Genomic DNA, 17,043 nt, shown 5'->3' with positions numbered 1-17,043 from the left:
GAAGATGTGCCGGGGCAGGTTGTGCTGACTTCAGGTAATGGGCGTGGCAGGACTGGCTCCAGCCCATGATGGCACCAGTAAACCAGTTAATGAGGGGATTGATCCAGGAGAATCCCAATACCACAGGAATCAGATGGGTGAGCAGGATCACTTGATGAGCAGGAACTGGAGAGCCTCGCTGTGGTTCCCTGACACCCGTAGGTGGATGGGAGTGGTGTTGTGGGTGACTCAGCCTGTAGAGCACCCGTCCAGCGCTCTAACATCCATGCCAATGGAGAGTGCTGAGTGTAGAAGTTCAGCTCGGACGCCAGGGTAGCGTCCAAAAAACTCTTGTCGGCCCCAGAATCCATGAGAACCCAGGGAGATTTGGACAAGTCTCTCCACAGCAGAATGGCATGAAAAGGGGTGCGAGCAGGGGAAAATGGGGCTCCCGAGAAGGTGGAGTGGCCGATGAGATGGCGCTGCTAGCAACTGGATTACTGAGTTACCAAGAGAGTCTGGGAAAAGACAGGAGCTGACAGGACAAACGCTGGTAATCTTGACAAACAAGACGAACTGGCAACAGACGAACAGAGAACACAGGTATAAATACACAGGGGATAATAGGGAAGATGGGCGACACCTGGAGGGGGTGGAGACAATCACAAAGACAGGTGAAACAAATAGCCTAAAATAATGAAAGAATAACCTCAATGTAGCCTATATAAATTGCACACAGATTTTTTAAAGGTATTGTTTTCTCTTTATTTTACCCGCCCGCCACCCCCGCCCTTCACCCCCCGCCCTTCAGCCACACAATATTTGATGACGCTAAACCTGTCCGCCCCGTGGATATAACCTCGGGGACTGAAGGTTATGAGTCAACCCGTGCATCACTAGTGTATGTGTGTGAGTGTATGTGTGTGAGAGAGAGAGCATATGTGTGTGTGTTCGAGTGTGTGGTAGCATTAATAGTGAAAACAAGCATTATCATCCCTCTAAAGCCCCCAGTGGGACTCCATGTCTTACACAGGGCTGCGCTCGCTACAGCCTCCCTGAAATCCAATATGTAAATCCACTTAGGCCTGGCAGAACATGTTCTTATAGCTGAGCTGGTTCTAGTTTAAATTAGCTTTCGGTGGGGGGGATAGAGAAAGGGAAGAGAGATAAAGTAAAGGAGGTGAGAGAAAGAGAGAAAGAGGGGTGAGGGAGAGAGAAAGAAAGAGGTAGAAAGCGAGAGAGAGGGGCAGATGGGGGAGGGAAGGGTGGGAGAGAGGCCCCAGGGATGGAACCGGGACTAGAAGGGGCTTGCAGTAATCCTCAGGCCAGGTGGGGTTTCATTTGATCCCATGTGCAATGTGCATGAGTGGTCTTTCTTCAAGAATAGCTTTGATGCAGCACGCATGGAGACAAGACAACTGTCCCTCTCAGGGAGATAGTGTTGCCTTTTGGGCCTAGGACAAGCCCCATACATTCAAACACCACCTCGACAAACACCATGCATTCAGCTCTAAAACTGTCATCACACAGATGATAGAAGATGGACTATGTGTGTCTGTGTGTGTGCCTATGTGTCTGTGTGTTGTGTGTGTGTGTGTCCACAATTAAAATGCGTGTGTGTGGGATTCCATTTGAGGCCTACCTTCAATCTCACAGCCCAGGAGCTCGAGTCGGAGACCCATTCCAGCAGGGGTGGACCTCTCTGGGTAGACCCTGACGTAGCGTGTCAGCAAGGGCTCCACGGTCCTCAGCTCTGGTGTATCGTAGTTCTGATTCCCCTCGAAAATCTGTGGAGAGAGACAAAGAGAGAGAGACAGAGGTAGAGCGAGGTAGAGAGATCTATTGTTATTTTTAGAAATCCTTTATTGGCACCATTTAGCTACTGTGCATACAAAGCAAGAGAGATATAAAACGAGACAGAGACATTCAGAGAGAGATACAAAGAGAGAGAGAGGGCGCAATATTACTGTCTGATAATGTCATAGCTCTGTCTGATATCTCTCCTCTCAGAGGCACGAAAGCAGGCTTATTCCTTCTTTCTGAAAAGGAGCAGGGCTTTAGCAAGGCTGAGAGGGGGGAGAAAACAATGGAACGTTGACCAGATTCCTCTGGCTGACATCTAAATTGCTGTCAGTGGGACTGCAAACAAGAGCCCGGTGGCTACAACTAGCACCAGCCGCCCAGCAGGACACAGCGGTCAAAGACAGACTCGGCTCTCTCTGTCTCTGCTCAGGCTCTGAGAAAGAGAGAGGCTAGGGGCCCTTTCGTTGGTAATAACGTAGAGATGAGGTACGATAGAGGAAAGGAGAGGTTTGATGCTGTCTCTCTCCGCTCAGCCTCTGAGGTTATCTTCTGAAAGAAAGGGGGATTCACTTTGGGAATAACAGAGGTAGATGTAGAGGACAGGAGTGGAGAGGACAGTATAGGAGAGGAGAGTGATGGAGTGCAGTGGATTAATGGCCTTTAACACAGGAACAAGTCTTGTCTGTCTTTGATGCTCTGAGGTTTTTAGGGAAAAAGGGAGACGGAAAGAGAGAGGAAGAGAAAGGAGTGATACGTAGGACAGGAGGATATCGAGCCTCTCACTCCTTCATAAATCAACCATCAGGCCATCTGGAACACATTTGTATCCTGTCGAAGGAGGTTGTAATTGGGGATGGGCTGTAGCGGTGCTTCCTAGAGAGGTATGTGTGTGTGTGACACGCACAAAGTATATCGAGGCCTGCAGATACATCTGGGGTGGTTTCTGTGTGTCACATGCTCTCTCTCAGCTCTCCTGCCTCTTCTCACCTCTCCTCTCTCTTGAGGAGAGCATAATTCCACTGAAATGCTTGAGCAACACCAGTAGAATATTAAGAGCAAAGACGATAGGCAGCATAGGACTAGGAGAAGCATTACAGGTGGTTATACAAATGTGCTATAGAGTACTACCCAAATGGTTCGGCCACAGGACAGGGATTATTACCTGTGTCACTGTATGTCTGTGGATGGTTTTCAGTTGAAAATATTAAGATCATTTTCCATTAGTTAGTCAACCAAACCCTTTTTTTTTGTTAACTCCTCAACACGGTAAACACAACAAACAAACAAACAAACAAACAACCAATCAAAGCCGTCCTTTCTCTCACCTTTGGCTTGTTGCTGTTAGCGTCCTGGACCATCTTCCAATCAGATTCATTGTTACTGTATCCCAGTCTGAACTTCTTCATGAAAACCTTGTTCTCTCTGTATTTCCCTCCCTGGATGATGAGTCCTCTCACCAGCTTCTCCTCCCCCAGATCCACCTGCAGATGAATGGAGATGAAACGCCTTATAAGCAGTTCATAGACATGCATGACAAGTCTTATAACGCATTATGACAGAATCATAATGCATTATACCTGCATGCCTTAAGTAAAGCGTTACCAAACTGTTTATTTGCAATGTCATCATAATTTTTGCCAAATTCTTTGTACGCGAATGCAGAATATATACTGAAAACCAAAATGTATTGTGATATGTTACTGTATATGAACCAATATTTCATAACCATCAAACCTTTCTCTAATTACAAAGCGATTAAAAACATAAGAAAAGTCTATTATTGTAGGTGATCTAACCTGTAGCCACTCTGAGGTGAAGGGCTGGGGCTGGGGAAGCAGGGTCCACCCGGAGCGGCTGGTCAGCAGGCGGGCGTTCTCAGGAACCCAGCTCCGGTCAGTGTGGGACGAAGCTGTGATCTGGGCATCTGTGATCAGACCTGATACCATGCCCAGCATGCCCGAACATGGGTACTCTGAGAGAGTGAGAGGGAGAGAGAGAGGGGTTAACAGAAGTCTTTCATTGAGCAAGAGGTGATTTGAGAGAGTACCTGCTGGTATATAAATATAGCAATAAATGATTTGTATCAGCAGCCAGAGAAGGTTGTTCTGCATGGTTTACGTTTTTAAGGGGGGAAAGACGGGGATGAAGTGAATGATTGAGACAGTGAGTTATAGCAATGAATAGGGATGGTGGGAGAAACAGTTTCTCTGATGCATCCACCTCTCTAGACATTTCTCTCTCTCCCCCCCTCTCGCTCTCTCTCTCTCACACACACTCTACCTTTCTCCTGACGTCTTGCATACTAATGTCTCTGCCCACAGCGATTGTCTCCCGGCAGCCAATTAAAATGATCCTCTCCTTCGGCGTTCGTTTCTACCTCTATGCATTCTGGGATTTTCTTTCATCTCTAACCCTCTCCCTCTATGCACATTTCCCCCCCTTTCCTTTTGTCTTTCTATACCTCTGCTCTCATTTAGCCCTGTGTTCTCAGAGCTTTCATCCTGAATCTGCGTTAGTTCAATTTCACCCCCTTGAGAACCTTGTGCATTCTGCCTTTCATTCTACGTTTCATATGCCCTAGCTGCATGCTTCCAGTACCGATTTCACTTTGTGCTGCGCCGTTTCGTTTGCTGGCAGAAATGTTCTGTCAATGAACCAACACACATACAGGCTGGCTGGCTTGTCTGTCTCCTGGCTGGCCGTCTCTTCTATTTCCTTCCACTTCATCAAAAGCGTCTGAGTCTGCAGTGACCTGCAGTAACCAATATCATCCTTACAATCTGCTCCCAGGGAACGGGATAAAAGCAGATACATTTTGGAACGTCTGCATTAAACTCAGAATAACTCTGCCAACTCAACAGAAAAAGGCTTTGTTTCAGTCCTCTCTCCGTCTTTATAGTTATCTGATGTTGTTCCTGTTCGAATCAGAGAATGAACTAGTCTAAATTAAATTAGAGAGAACTCCATGGTTCCTCGGGACAGGTCCAAACGCTCACTGGGAGATTTGTCATCCATTTGAGGGTTCCCTTTCGTCAGCTGCCAAGAGCCCTGTGAGTGTGATCTCTGATAGTGTCTGTGTCAGAGGGAGGCTAAGGCACTCCACTGCAATGGCTCCGCACTCGCACTCTTTGAAGTAGATGGATAAAACAGAGTTGGGGGGAGGGGGAGTGTTCCACGGGGTTGGAAAGTTTGGGTGATCAGAGCCATCCAAACTGTTGTAATGAGCTGTTAATGCACCTCAGCGGTCTGGTTGGAGATTGTTTGGGACGGCACGCATGGCAGACACACCGACCGTGTATATGTGTGTGTGGTGGAACACCACTGTAAGGGGCAGGGTAACCCAGGGTTTGAGTGGAGAATGTTGGCTTATTTACCAACAGAACAGCAGAAACTAAGCAGTCAGCAGGGATGAGGTTAATAAGTAGCTGTGTATCTCTGACTGCAGGGCACATCTCACATGTGCAAATACCAGATGTGATTAGACACAGCCTGAAGGCCCTGGTTTTCTGTGGGCTTAAATTGGGACACATTTTTGTATCTCATGAAAAGTATTTGTATACTGTCAGTAATCTCATTAAATGATGATTCTCTCTGAATGCATGTGATTATAGGATTGCAAAGTGGACTGGACTGAAAACTGAAAACAGTTAAAAACCCCGTTGACATGTATGAACACGTGGGTGTGATCATTCTACAGTGGTCCCTGCAACATACGCTCTAACCGGTGTGATTAGAAACACTTCATTGGAACGTCTAGTGACGATTGACGCAACAGTCAGCGTTTGAGCAAACCACCGTTTTTGTCACAGAAACATTTTGCACAAACACAGTCTTCACAAGGTTATGTCCTCAATGTGAACCGTTTATTTCTTCCTAGGTTCTGGCCTTTCTAGGGAGCTTGTCCTAGCCTTTCTAGGGAGCTTGTCCTGGCCTTTCTAGGGAGCTTGTCCTAGCCTTTCTAGGGAGCTTGTCCTAGTGCTTCTACACCTGCATTGCTTGCTGTTTGGGGTTTTAGGCTGGGTTTCTGTACAGCACTTTGTGACATCAGCTGATGGAAGAAGGGCTTTATAAATACATTTGAGTGATTTCTGTATGCAATGTTCAGACAGTAACAGAAGTAGCAACTGCATAACACTTTTGTCATCCAAATCGGAAAATGTAGGCTTCATTACTCTTAGCACTAACTGAGTAAAGGGTGAGCTAACACAAGCGGTTATATTTAGCCAACTCTCAGCTAATAGTAATTATACAACGGGTGGGTTTAATCCTGAATGCTGATTGGTTATAAACCGCATTCCAGCCGGTGTCTATTCCACAAGTTACCATCGGCTAAGTCTATGACATTAAAATGCCTATTTACTCTGTTCTGACTGCGCAATCCACTGTCTCATCAGCCCAGCCAAGCAATTTATAAACTTGATCTCCACTATAAAAAGCATCTAGACATTATCTCACATTTCTTTTAGACTAACATTTAGTTTTCAACAGCGGAGATTTGTATAAATCATGCTGTCTCTCCGACATTTGCAGCATTGTTTCAATGTTCAAATTCCATCTCCAGTTGTCCCATATTAACGAACGTGTCGGGATCAGACGGACAGGCAGGCGGTGTTTCTCAACCAGTCGAAGTCATGAATCAGCAGGCATAATTTTTATGGACATGTACAAAGAAATGTCAATTGAAAAAAAGATCAAATGAAACGAAGTGCAGCTAGTTTGCAGTCTTTCCAGCTTCAGTTTGAAGTGATTGTGCTAGCCAATAACACAGCTATCTCCTCTGAACAACAGTGTCCTGATGAGTGAGCACATTTTCTATGCCAGGCGAAATTGTGCCTCATTAGCTTATTGTTATGGATGCATCCAAATGAATATGTCTAGAAACAAATGCAAATGTAACTACTTTGCCATTATTCTGGCTGCACTTTCAGATATGACCGTAGTTGGCTAGCTAGCTAGCAAGGGATAAGAGCGTTGCCAGCCAGTATGGCAATGGAACACTCAGAAGGACTGGGTCGCGTCCATAGATACAAAACAAAAAGCTCTAGCAACCGAACCGATAGAACGAACGACCAGCCGGGTTGGCTAGCAACCCTAGATTTGTGTCTAGACTATATCTTGTGGAAGGATGAAATAGTATGAGTAAATTAATACAAATCAAATGTTTAATGAAAATATGTCAATTATTATTTGAATTATGTTGGTAATCCGATGTATAAAAGTGATAATGCCCTCGAAGCCGGTTTTTGGAGGATTTATCTTCCAAACACCAGCTTCTCCGGCATTATCACTTAATTTTAAGATTGGTTGTTTGGATACTGGATGACGATTGGACGAGCAGCGTTCCATGCCGTGCTGTAATGGCCATTACAGACACACCTGCTGTATGTCAAATCGGAGGGTCTGCTGTCCGGACCTCTGGCAGTCTCTATGGGGGTGCCACAGGGTTCAATTCTTGGACCGACTCTCTTCTCTGTATACATCAATGAGGTGCTCTTGCTGCTGGTGAGTCTCTGATCCACCTGTACGCAGACGACACCATTCTGTATACTTCCGGCCCTTCTTTGGACACTGTGTTAACAACCCTCCAGGCAAGCTTCAATGCCATACAACTCTCCTTCCGTGGCCTCCAATTGCTCTTAAATACAAGTAAAACTAAATGCATGCTCTTCAACCGATCGCTACCTGCACCTACCCGCCTGTCCAACATCACTACTCTGGATGGCTCTGACTTAGAATACGTGGACAACTACAAATACTTAGGTGTCTGGTTAGACTCTAAACTCTCCTTCCAGACCCATATCAAACATCTCCAATCCAAAGCTAAATCTAGAATTGGCTTCCTATTTCGCAACAAAGCATCCTTCACTCATGCTGCCAAACATACCCTTGTAAAACTGACCATCCTACCAATCCTCGACTTTGGCGATGTCATTTACAAAATAGCCTCCAATACCCTACTCAACAAATTGGATGCAGTCTATCACAGTGCAATCCGTTTTGTCACCAAAGCCCCATATACTACCCACCATTGCGACCTGTACGCTCTCGTTGGCTGGCCCTCGCTTCATACTCGTCGCCAAACCCACTGGCTCCATGTCATCTACAAGACCCTGCTAGGTAAAGTCCCCCCTTATCTCAGCTCGCTGGTCACCATAGCATCTCCCACCTGTAGCACACGCTCCAGCAGGTATATCTCTCTAGTCACCCCCAAAACCAATTCTTTCTTTGGCCGCCTCTCCTTCCAGTTCTCTGCTGCCAATGATTGGAACGAACTACAAAAATCTCTGAAACTGGAAACACTTATCTCCCTCACTAGCTTTAAGCACCAACTGTCAGAGCAGCTCACAGATTACTGCACCTGTACATAGCCCACCTATAATTTAGCCCAAACAACTACCTCTTTCCCAACTGTATTTAATTTATTTATTTATTTTGCTCCTTTGCACCCCATTATTTTTATTTCTACTTTGCACATTCTTCCATTACAAAACTACCATTCCAGTGTTTTACTTGCTATATTGTATTTACTTTGCCACCATGGCCTTTTTTGCCTTTACCTCCCTTCTCACCTCATTTGCTCACATTGTATATAGACTTGTTTATACTGTATTATTGACTGTATGTTTGTTTTACTCCATGTGTACACTCTGTACACTCTACACTCTGTGTCCTTGTATCTGTCAAACTGCTTTGCTTTATCTTGGCCAGGTCGCAATTGTAAATGAGAACTTGTTCTCAACTTGCCTACCTGGTTAAATAAAGGTGAAATAAATAAATAAAATGCCTGCTAATCTGAAAATTATCACTGCGCCTCAATAAGAATAAATTGTTCATGTTGCTGTCCGAATCATCTGTTTGATTTATCTCAACTTGAACATTATTTTCCCCTTGCTTCCAGCCTAGCATTTAGTTTGGTACGTTGGGGGTTATAAACCTCGCTGTCTGCCTGTACAACCTTTTGAAGTTTGATCTCTGTATTATCAGAGTGAACAGTGCCCAGACAAAAAACTTTTTCTGAGGCAGTCGAAATCATGCAACAAACGTCATTATCATGGACATATCCAAGTAAATGCCAATTGAAATGCAGCTAGTGTACTGTTATTCCAGGTTCAATGTTTGACGTGACTGAATTAGCTGCAGTTAGCTAGCTAGCAAGTGACAAGAAGATTTTTCTTTGTCAACCAAAGATAAGAGGTGACAAGTTAAGTTGGGTTTGTTTGCAATATGCATGTTGAAGGCGAAAGGGGTGTGTCATCTACCATCATTCACTTCCCATCACTCATTTCTGGAAAGATGAGTGAACAATCCCTTTACCTCGTTTTGCTATAACATCTTTGGTCTGACAGACGTTTACATGATCCCCAAAATGCTTTGAATAATGTCAACAAACATGGATCCACATATAGCTGGAAAATAGCTTAGCTTATCATAATCAGTACAACCTTCAAAAAAGTATTTAACACACGTGTCCATTACAATCTATGCAAGAATTGGAATGCATGATTTGTCACCAGTACTTGAAAACGTGAATAAAACAGTAAATAAAGAAATGATTACCACACAAACCATTTTCTAATAGTGATTTATTGATACATGTGGCCCATGCAATTGTTATGATGCTGATGATTTGTTTACATTTTTACTGTTGTGGCTAGATGGAGTAGCTAGGCCTACAACAGCTTTATCTAGTGGTCGTGTCAGGGACAACAGTTGTTGACAACTAGTGCTGTAGCTAAGCCTTGCCCCTAACTCTTTTCCTAAGCTAAACCTCATTCTCCTAACCTCCTATTTGAATTCACCTAACCTTCTGCATTAGTTCCTAACTTGCCACGTTAATTATCCTAACCTGCAATGTAAACAAACAATCTGTGGAGACATATCATCAGTATCACCACAGCGGCAGCCAATCACGTCAACTGACACTCTGATCATTGTTGTTGTTTATGTAGCTAGTGGGCTAAGTTGTAGCATGAGATATGTCTTTCAAAAAGAGACAGCTCACAAATGCAGAAATTCTGGAGATTTTTGTACATTTTAACAATGATTATTTTTTGGATGATGTAGGCAGACCAACATTGGATGAAGTACAGTAGGTCTGCAGGAGCTGGAAGGCCTCGAGCCATTTCACCCCTCCTGGCCCTGATCTTGGTTTTGGTGAGACCCAGTCTTGAGTGCAAAGCCCCTTTTTATTTGCAAATGGACATACAGTTCACATACAAATCAAATATAGTTCCATTATGCAGTTGTATTGACAATATCTCACCCACCTCCCCACTCTCTCATCATGGTATCCACTCCCTCATCCTCCCTACTCCCTCTTCAAACAGTATGTTCCTAGCATACAACGCTGTCCTCAATCTTCAGCACAAAAGATGTTCAGTTCCAGTTATGATGTTGGCAAGTTATGTTCAATACTGTGTGTGTAGTTTCTGAAATACAGAATAGTGGAATTATTAGTAATTACAATACAATATCAGGATATAGCAATAAAACACTATTACAAGTAACATAACTTCAGAGCTCCATAAGGGGGAAGGGCATAGCTATGCAGGTCAAATACAGGCCAATTCAATGGTTATGATAAGGCCAGCCTGGGTAGCTTCAGGATACAACAGAAGTTTTGCACATGCGCACTTCACAGGGTAGGCATTTCCTAACGGAACTATGCAAATAAATGCTAGAACGCACCAATAGGACCTTACTAGCTCATGCTTGGCTCTGCCCACCTCTTGGCTCTGCCTACCTCCTAGCTTATTCTGCCCACTATGATTAATTTGCTCCCATTGGAAATGACAGGCGCTGGTGTATCTTGGGTTGGTTATAAAAATCTTTGCTAATACTTCTTTGATGCCATTAGCATCAGCATTGTTTTACAGAACTAATAGAAACATGTAACTACATAAGCACAATTGAGTATATCACCATAAAGGTTATGAAATCAGTACCTTGCTTGTCCGTGGCTGTAAAGGAATACACACAGAACACATTATGCGCCATACAGAAATACGGTGTGCTACAGTAGAAATTACACAACACAATATACAGAAACTGCATTATGATAAAGTAACAAGGCACTTACTTTGATACGAACACACAGAGTAATTATTCGTAAGGAAAAACAACAATAAAGGAAATCTGGAAAATGCACCCAGGTGGAAAAGTTTGGGCCGGTTCTGTTCTGACTGGAAATGTAGCAAATGTCTGCATACTTGACCTAGGGAAACACTGGTGGAATGCTTGGGCCATTGGGCTCTCATCGAAAAGAGAAGTTTGTCCGCCTCTACTAGCTAATCCTTGCCTTACATCAGCATAGCGTGCCTCAAAGGTAAATTGTCCGCCACAGTGAAATGGGCTACTTCTATGTGAATTAATGAGCAGGAAGAACGCACCTCGTTTCAAACTGTTGTGAAATATACAAGTTGAAAGATAGCCGAAAGACAATTAGCAGGCAGCGTGCCTTGGTTTTTACTGGCAGTGGGGGATAACTGTCCTGTTGCCTAAGAATCCCATTTTGGAACAATAACCATGTTTCCATCCACAGTTTTTATGCAAGTTTAATTTTATTTCACCTTTATTTTACCAGGTAGGCTAGTTGAGAACACCTTTATTTAACCAGGTAGGCCAGTTGAGAACACCTTTATTTTACCAGGTAGGCCAGTTGAGAACACCTTTATTTAACCAGGTAGGCCAGTTGAGAACACCTTTATTTTACCAGGTAGGCCAGTTGAGAACACCTTTATTTAACCAGGTAGGCCAGTTGAGAACACCTTTATTTAACCAGGTAGGCCATTGAGAACACCTTTATTTAACCAGGTAGGCTAGTTGAGAACACCTTTATTTAACCAGGTAGGCTAGTTGAGAACACCTTTATTTAACCAGGTAGGCTAGTTGAGAACACCTTTATTTAACCAGGTAGGCTAGTTGAGAACACCTTTATTTAACCAGGTAGGCCAGTTGAGAACACCTTTATTTAACCAGGTAGGCTAGTTGAGAACACCTTTATTTAACCAGGTAGGCTAGTTGAGAACACCTTTATTTAACCAGGTAGGCAAGTAGAGAACACCTTTATTTAACCAGGTAGGCCAGTTGAGAACACCTTTATTTAACCAGGTAGGCTAGTTGAGAACACCTTTATTTAACCAGGTAGGCTAGTTGAGAACACCTTTATTTAACCAGGTAGGCCAGTTGAGAACACCTTTATTTAACCAGGTAGGCCAGTTGAGAACACCTTTATTTAACCAGGTGGGCCAGTTGAGAACACCTTTATTTAACCAGGAACACCTTTATTTAACCAGGTAGGCCAGTTGAGAACACCTTTATTTAACCAGTTGGAACACCTTTATTTAACCAGGTAGGCCAGTTGAGAACACCTTTATTTATTTAACCAGGTAGGCCAGTTGAGAACACCTTTATTTAACCAGGTAGGCCAGTTGAGAACACCTTTATTTAACCAGGTAGGCTAGTTGAGAACACCTTTATTTAACCAGGTAGGCTAGTTGAGAACACCTTTATTTAACCAGGTAGGCCAGTTGAGAACAAGTTCTCATTTGCAACTGCGACCTGGCCAAGATAAAGGGAAGCAATTTGACACATACAACACAGAGTTACACATGGAATAAACAAACATACAATCAAAAATAGTAGTAGAAAGAAATAATAGTAGAAAAAATGTATATACAGCATGCGTAGAGTAAAGTCATACCGTATTAAAAAAGCTGTGTGGAAACAGGAACTTTTGATACAATTTTATAAATGCAGACAGAATTTGTTTGTTCTACATTGTGGGATCTTTTTGTGTCTGTAAAATTAATTATGTGAGAAATGGCGAAATGGCGGTGGAAACGCCTTTATGCACAAATATTTATATAATAACCATCATATCGAAGTAAACTTGCAGTCAAGCAATGATATGGTGTGTGGTCCTCCCACTATGACTCGGGAAACCGAGCAGTTTAGTAGGCTACAGATGAAATGATGAATTTCACAGGGTGGTGAAAGTGCACTGTGACCTTGATTCGCCTTTCCAAGGCGCGCGCGTGTGTGTGTGTGTAATAATAATCTCATCATGTAGACTAGCCTAACTGCAGAGCCTACCAACCCCGTATCTGCAATCTGTTTGCTGGAGCGCACATGCCAAGACCAGAGCAGGCACATTTGCTATTTAATGCAACCGTTTTTTTTGTGACAAAAATATCGATAGAGTTGAAAGTATGATGGAAATATATTGAACTTTTCATTTTTATTCAGTACATGAAAATTTAAGTGAAAAAAAATAATTGTGTGTGCACTAACTACATCATCACGCACTGATTTTTACCCGCAAAAAGTGCAATTGGTGAAAACACACCACTGGTGGGAAAATTGGCATATTTTCTTTATGCGGATTCTAGAGTATTTGCATGAAAATCTGTTGCCAGTTGGAAGGACATCTAGCTAAGGTACAAATTCAGAAATCACGCGCATAAGAATATATACTTGGAACCTTCTCAAACCTGACTTGAGCATTACAAGATTCCCCTCCCACCCCCCTCCGCTCTCTGAGTGCCTGCAGAACATCCCAGCTGGCAGCATGATCAGAGTGGTGTTCTGCCTGCCGCAGGCTGATGACGGCACAGAGGGGCCCTGTGGCACTCCCTGCTCCTGTGATGTGTCTGCAGTGTGGTCTTTGTGTCTGTAGTGCAGTCTGGTCGCAAGCCCAAACCCTTTCCAGCTATGTGCCAGCACCGCACTGTCCTCCTCTCTGCCACAGATACACATATATGTAAATACACACACACACACACACACACACACGCATAGAGACGCACACACATAAAAGGCACAGCCTCTCACACACACTAACAAGCACAAATACTAATAAACATTCAAAAGCAAGAGAACATAGACTTGCAGACAAACAATTTCACACACATGAAAAAGAACCACACACACATAACTCCTTTCACATGCCCATAAAAGAAATGCATGACAAAAAGGGAAGTGACGATATGAACCCAGCCACAATCAAAACCTTGCAGTTGGTGGAAAGGTTCCAACATCACACTGATGAGGATCACTGTAGCGGGAGACTGAGGCTAGGGGGGGTGGGGAGGGGGGAACAGGAAGGTGGACCAGAGCCATGGAGGTGGTGTGTGTGTGTGTGTGTGTGTGTGTGTATGTGTGTGTCTACGCAGTAGAAGCAGCAGCACTCAGCTAGGGGAAGGCGCTCTGCTGGCCCCTGCTCCAAGAGCTCTGCCTGCCTGCTTGCTGTTGAAGTCATCCATATTGAATGAGGTACATTCAAACATCAGGTAACATAAATACGTAATCACCTTCATGTGCCTCTCCTTCATAATGCAGAAGGCAGCACTTGCCTCAGAGTAAACCTTCTCTCACTGGGCTCTCACTACCGTGAGATAGTAAACCATTTCAGCTAAGACGAGGAGGAAAACATCAACACAAATATCATCAACAGTCAGTGACTTGCATGTATTTGAATATTGTTTTGCCATTTGGATGGCAAACTAACATCGCTAAGTAGAGTCTGGTCTGCCAGTGCCAGACAGTGTGAAACACTGAGATTTCTATGGTACTGACCTGATATCTTACAGCCGTACACCTCGAAGCGCAGAGCGATGCCCATTTCCCAGGCAACGGGCCGGACCCGGACAAAGCGGGTGAGAGTGGGTTTGGGAAGCATCGTCCTGGCAACATCAGTAGGGTTGGTGTTCCCTTGGAAAACCTGGGATGGAGACAAGAAGTTGTTAATTATTCACAGTTTGTTTAGTACGCGATGTAGATTCACCAGGAGAGAGGCCCACTTGGCCAACTGAGGCCTGGGCCTCGCATCACACAGTTTCCCACACAGCATAGGGACCGTATATTGTAATTTATTTTAATGGCCACATTAACTATTTGTCTTGTAACACTGCTGCAAAAAGCAACACAGGATTTCAATCTTTTAGCCTACAATTTTACCACCAAAATGAGGTACCACCAAACGGAGTGTTAATGACATGTCAACTAAACTAATACATACAGGTAATACATGTCTTCCAGAGAGGACAGACACAGATGAGTGTATAGTACAGCACAGTGCCCTTTCTGCTGCTCCATCAGTGATTCTGAACATCTTTCCGCTACTCCATCAGTTATCTGAACAACTTTTATTACAAGCACGCATACACGCAGGCACGGACACACATACCTGTACATATAACCCTAACCCTAACTCCTAACCCCTAACCCTAATTCTAGTCCTAACCCAAAAATAGTATTCTCTGAATTTTAGTTGGTTTACTATTCTTGTGTGGACTTCTGGTACTCACAAGTATAGTAAAACGTGTACACACACACACACATACACATACACACACACACACGGTGGGACCTCTCTGACCTGTCTGACTGAGTGACTCTGTACTCTGCTGACGTCCAGTGGTACTGTGGTGTTAACCCTGTGGGAGAATAATGCTAGCCAATCAGTAACAGCTTGGCAGTAAAACCTAATCTTGGCTGAAGTGTTTGAGACAAATTAGATGAAATGTCAGCAGGCAGGGCCAATGGAACCTTAAGTCCATCTAAGAGCCTTCCTCTCCCCGTCCCTATCCTCACTTCCCTGTCCTTATCTTCACTTCCCTGTCCCTATCTTCACCTCCCTGTCCCTATCTTCACCTCCCTGTCCCTATCTTCAACTCCCTGTCCCTATCTTCAACTCCCTGTCCCTATCTTCAACTCCCTGTCCCTATCTTCAACTCCCTGTCCCAATCCTCACTTCCCTGTCCCCATCCTCACTTCCCTGTCCCTATCTTCACCTCCCTGTCCCCATCTTCACCTCCCTGTCCCCATCTTCACCTCCCTGTCCCTATCTTCACCCCCCTGTCCCAATCCTCACTTCCCTGTCCCTATCTTCACCTCCCTGTCCCAATCCTCACTTCCCTGTCCCTATCTTCACTTCCCTATCTTCACTTCCCCGTCCCTATCCTCACTTCCCTGTCCCTATCTTCACTTCCCCGTCCCCATCCTCACTTCCCTGTCCTTATCTTCACTTCCCTGTCCTTATCTTCACTTCCCTGTCCCTATCCTCACTTCCCTGTCCCTATCCTCACTTCCCTGTTCCTATCCTCACTTCCCTGTCCCTATCCTCATTTCCCTGTCCCTATCTTCACTTCCCTGTCCCTATCTTCACTTCCCTGTCCCTACTTCCCACTCCTGGTTCCCTATAGATAATAGTCATCAACTGAGTAACAGAAGTAAGGAATGAAAAAAAAGATAGTTATCCACTCTCTTAAATGTCAGGCCGGTCAGAGATTCTCTCTCTCTGTCGCAGTACCTGGCTTTTTCAAGCTAGCTAGCGCCATCACCATCACTGTAAAGCGCCAAACTGCGGGCTCAGCACCTAGTAAATGGGACCCACTCCTCACAAAAGCACTTTAGAGTCCGGAACAGAGAAACATGGTTTTCCACATCACATTTAAGCACCCGGTGCTTTAAAAAAATAACTGTATACTTTGGAGAGGTCTTAAAAAAATTGGGCCTGAGAGGGGTGGTGGGTAGTGTACACACTCACACACAAGTACAAAAAGTGCTACTTTGGTTGCTATTTGGGGAAAATGTTGCTGTCCTTGACATAAACACACACACATTTAGACACAAACACACACAATGGTGACTGTTTACAGGTTGCACAGATCCTTAGGCTGGTCAAACTAACATCTTGATGGCCCTGTGGAGTGTGAACACCCAGAGAGATGTTTACAGATGGAGAGTCTGCTGGTCTGTTTTAGAGGCTGATCGGTTAGTAATGCTCGGGTTGATTCTCTCTCTCTCTTTCACTATTAGCCACCTCTACCAGCTGCTCAAACATGGAACCTCTCCTCTTTCCATCCATTCATCTTTTTCTTTCTCTCTCCCTCCTCCCCATTCCATTCATCCATCTCACTCCTGGTTTATTAAAGCCTTTAATAACCCCTTCCCTTCTTCAGAAAAATACCAGAGCCTGACACACAGTAAACAATGACTTCATCCAGCCCCCACTAAATGACTAGGACCTATATACCAGGCGGTGTCAGAGGAAGGCCCAAAAAATTGTCAAAGACTCCCAAGTCATAGACGTTTCTCTATGCTACCGCACGGCAACTGGTACCAGAGCGCCAAGTCTAGGTCCAAAAGGATCCTTAACAGCTTCTATCCCCAAGCTATAAGACTGTGGAACAATTAATCAAATAGCCACCAGGACTATTTACATTGCCCCCCCCACCCCTACTTGCTGTTTATTATCTA

At 44.3% G+C, this 17,043-nt stretch overlaps 1 protein-coding gene across 5 annotated transcripts in view; it reads right to left on the bottom strand.

The window, feature by feature from the left end:
- Positions 1 to 17,043, bottom strand: part of LOC112228041 (neuropilin-1a) — a 122,652-nt gene that overhangs the window by 15,892 nt on the left and 89,717 nt on the right. For all 5 annotated transcript variants that reach the window (XM_042308907.1, XM_042308906.1, XM_024393182.2 and 2 more), the window contains 4 exons: positions 14,359 to 14,503; positions 3,579 to 3,754; positions 3,108 to 3,263; positions 1,622 to 1,766 (listed from right to left, as the gene is read on the bottom strand). In XM_042308907.1, the coding sequence (XP_042164841.1) occupies positions 1,622 to 1,766; positions 3,108 to 3,263; positions 3,579 to 3,754; positions 14,359 to 14,503 (622 nt within the window). The remainder of the gene's footprint in view (positions 1 to 1,621; positions 1,767 to 3,107; positions 3,264 to 3,578; positions 3,755 to 14,358; positions 14,504 to 17,043) is intronic.

This window comes from Oncorhynchus tshawytscha, linkage group LG29 (genome assembly GCF_018296145.1).
Source record: "Oncorhynchus tshawytscha isolate Ot180627B linkage group LG29, Otsh_v2.0, whole genome shotgun sequence".
NCBI lineage: Eukaryota > Metazoa > Chordata > Actinopteri > Salmoniformes > Salmonidae > Oncorhynchus > Oncorhynchus tshawytscha.
Note: the sequence above shows the minus strand (reverse complement) of the source record. Positions and strands in the feature narration are given on the sequence as shown.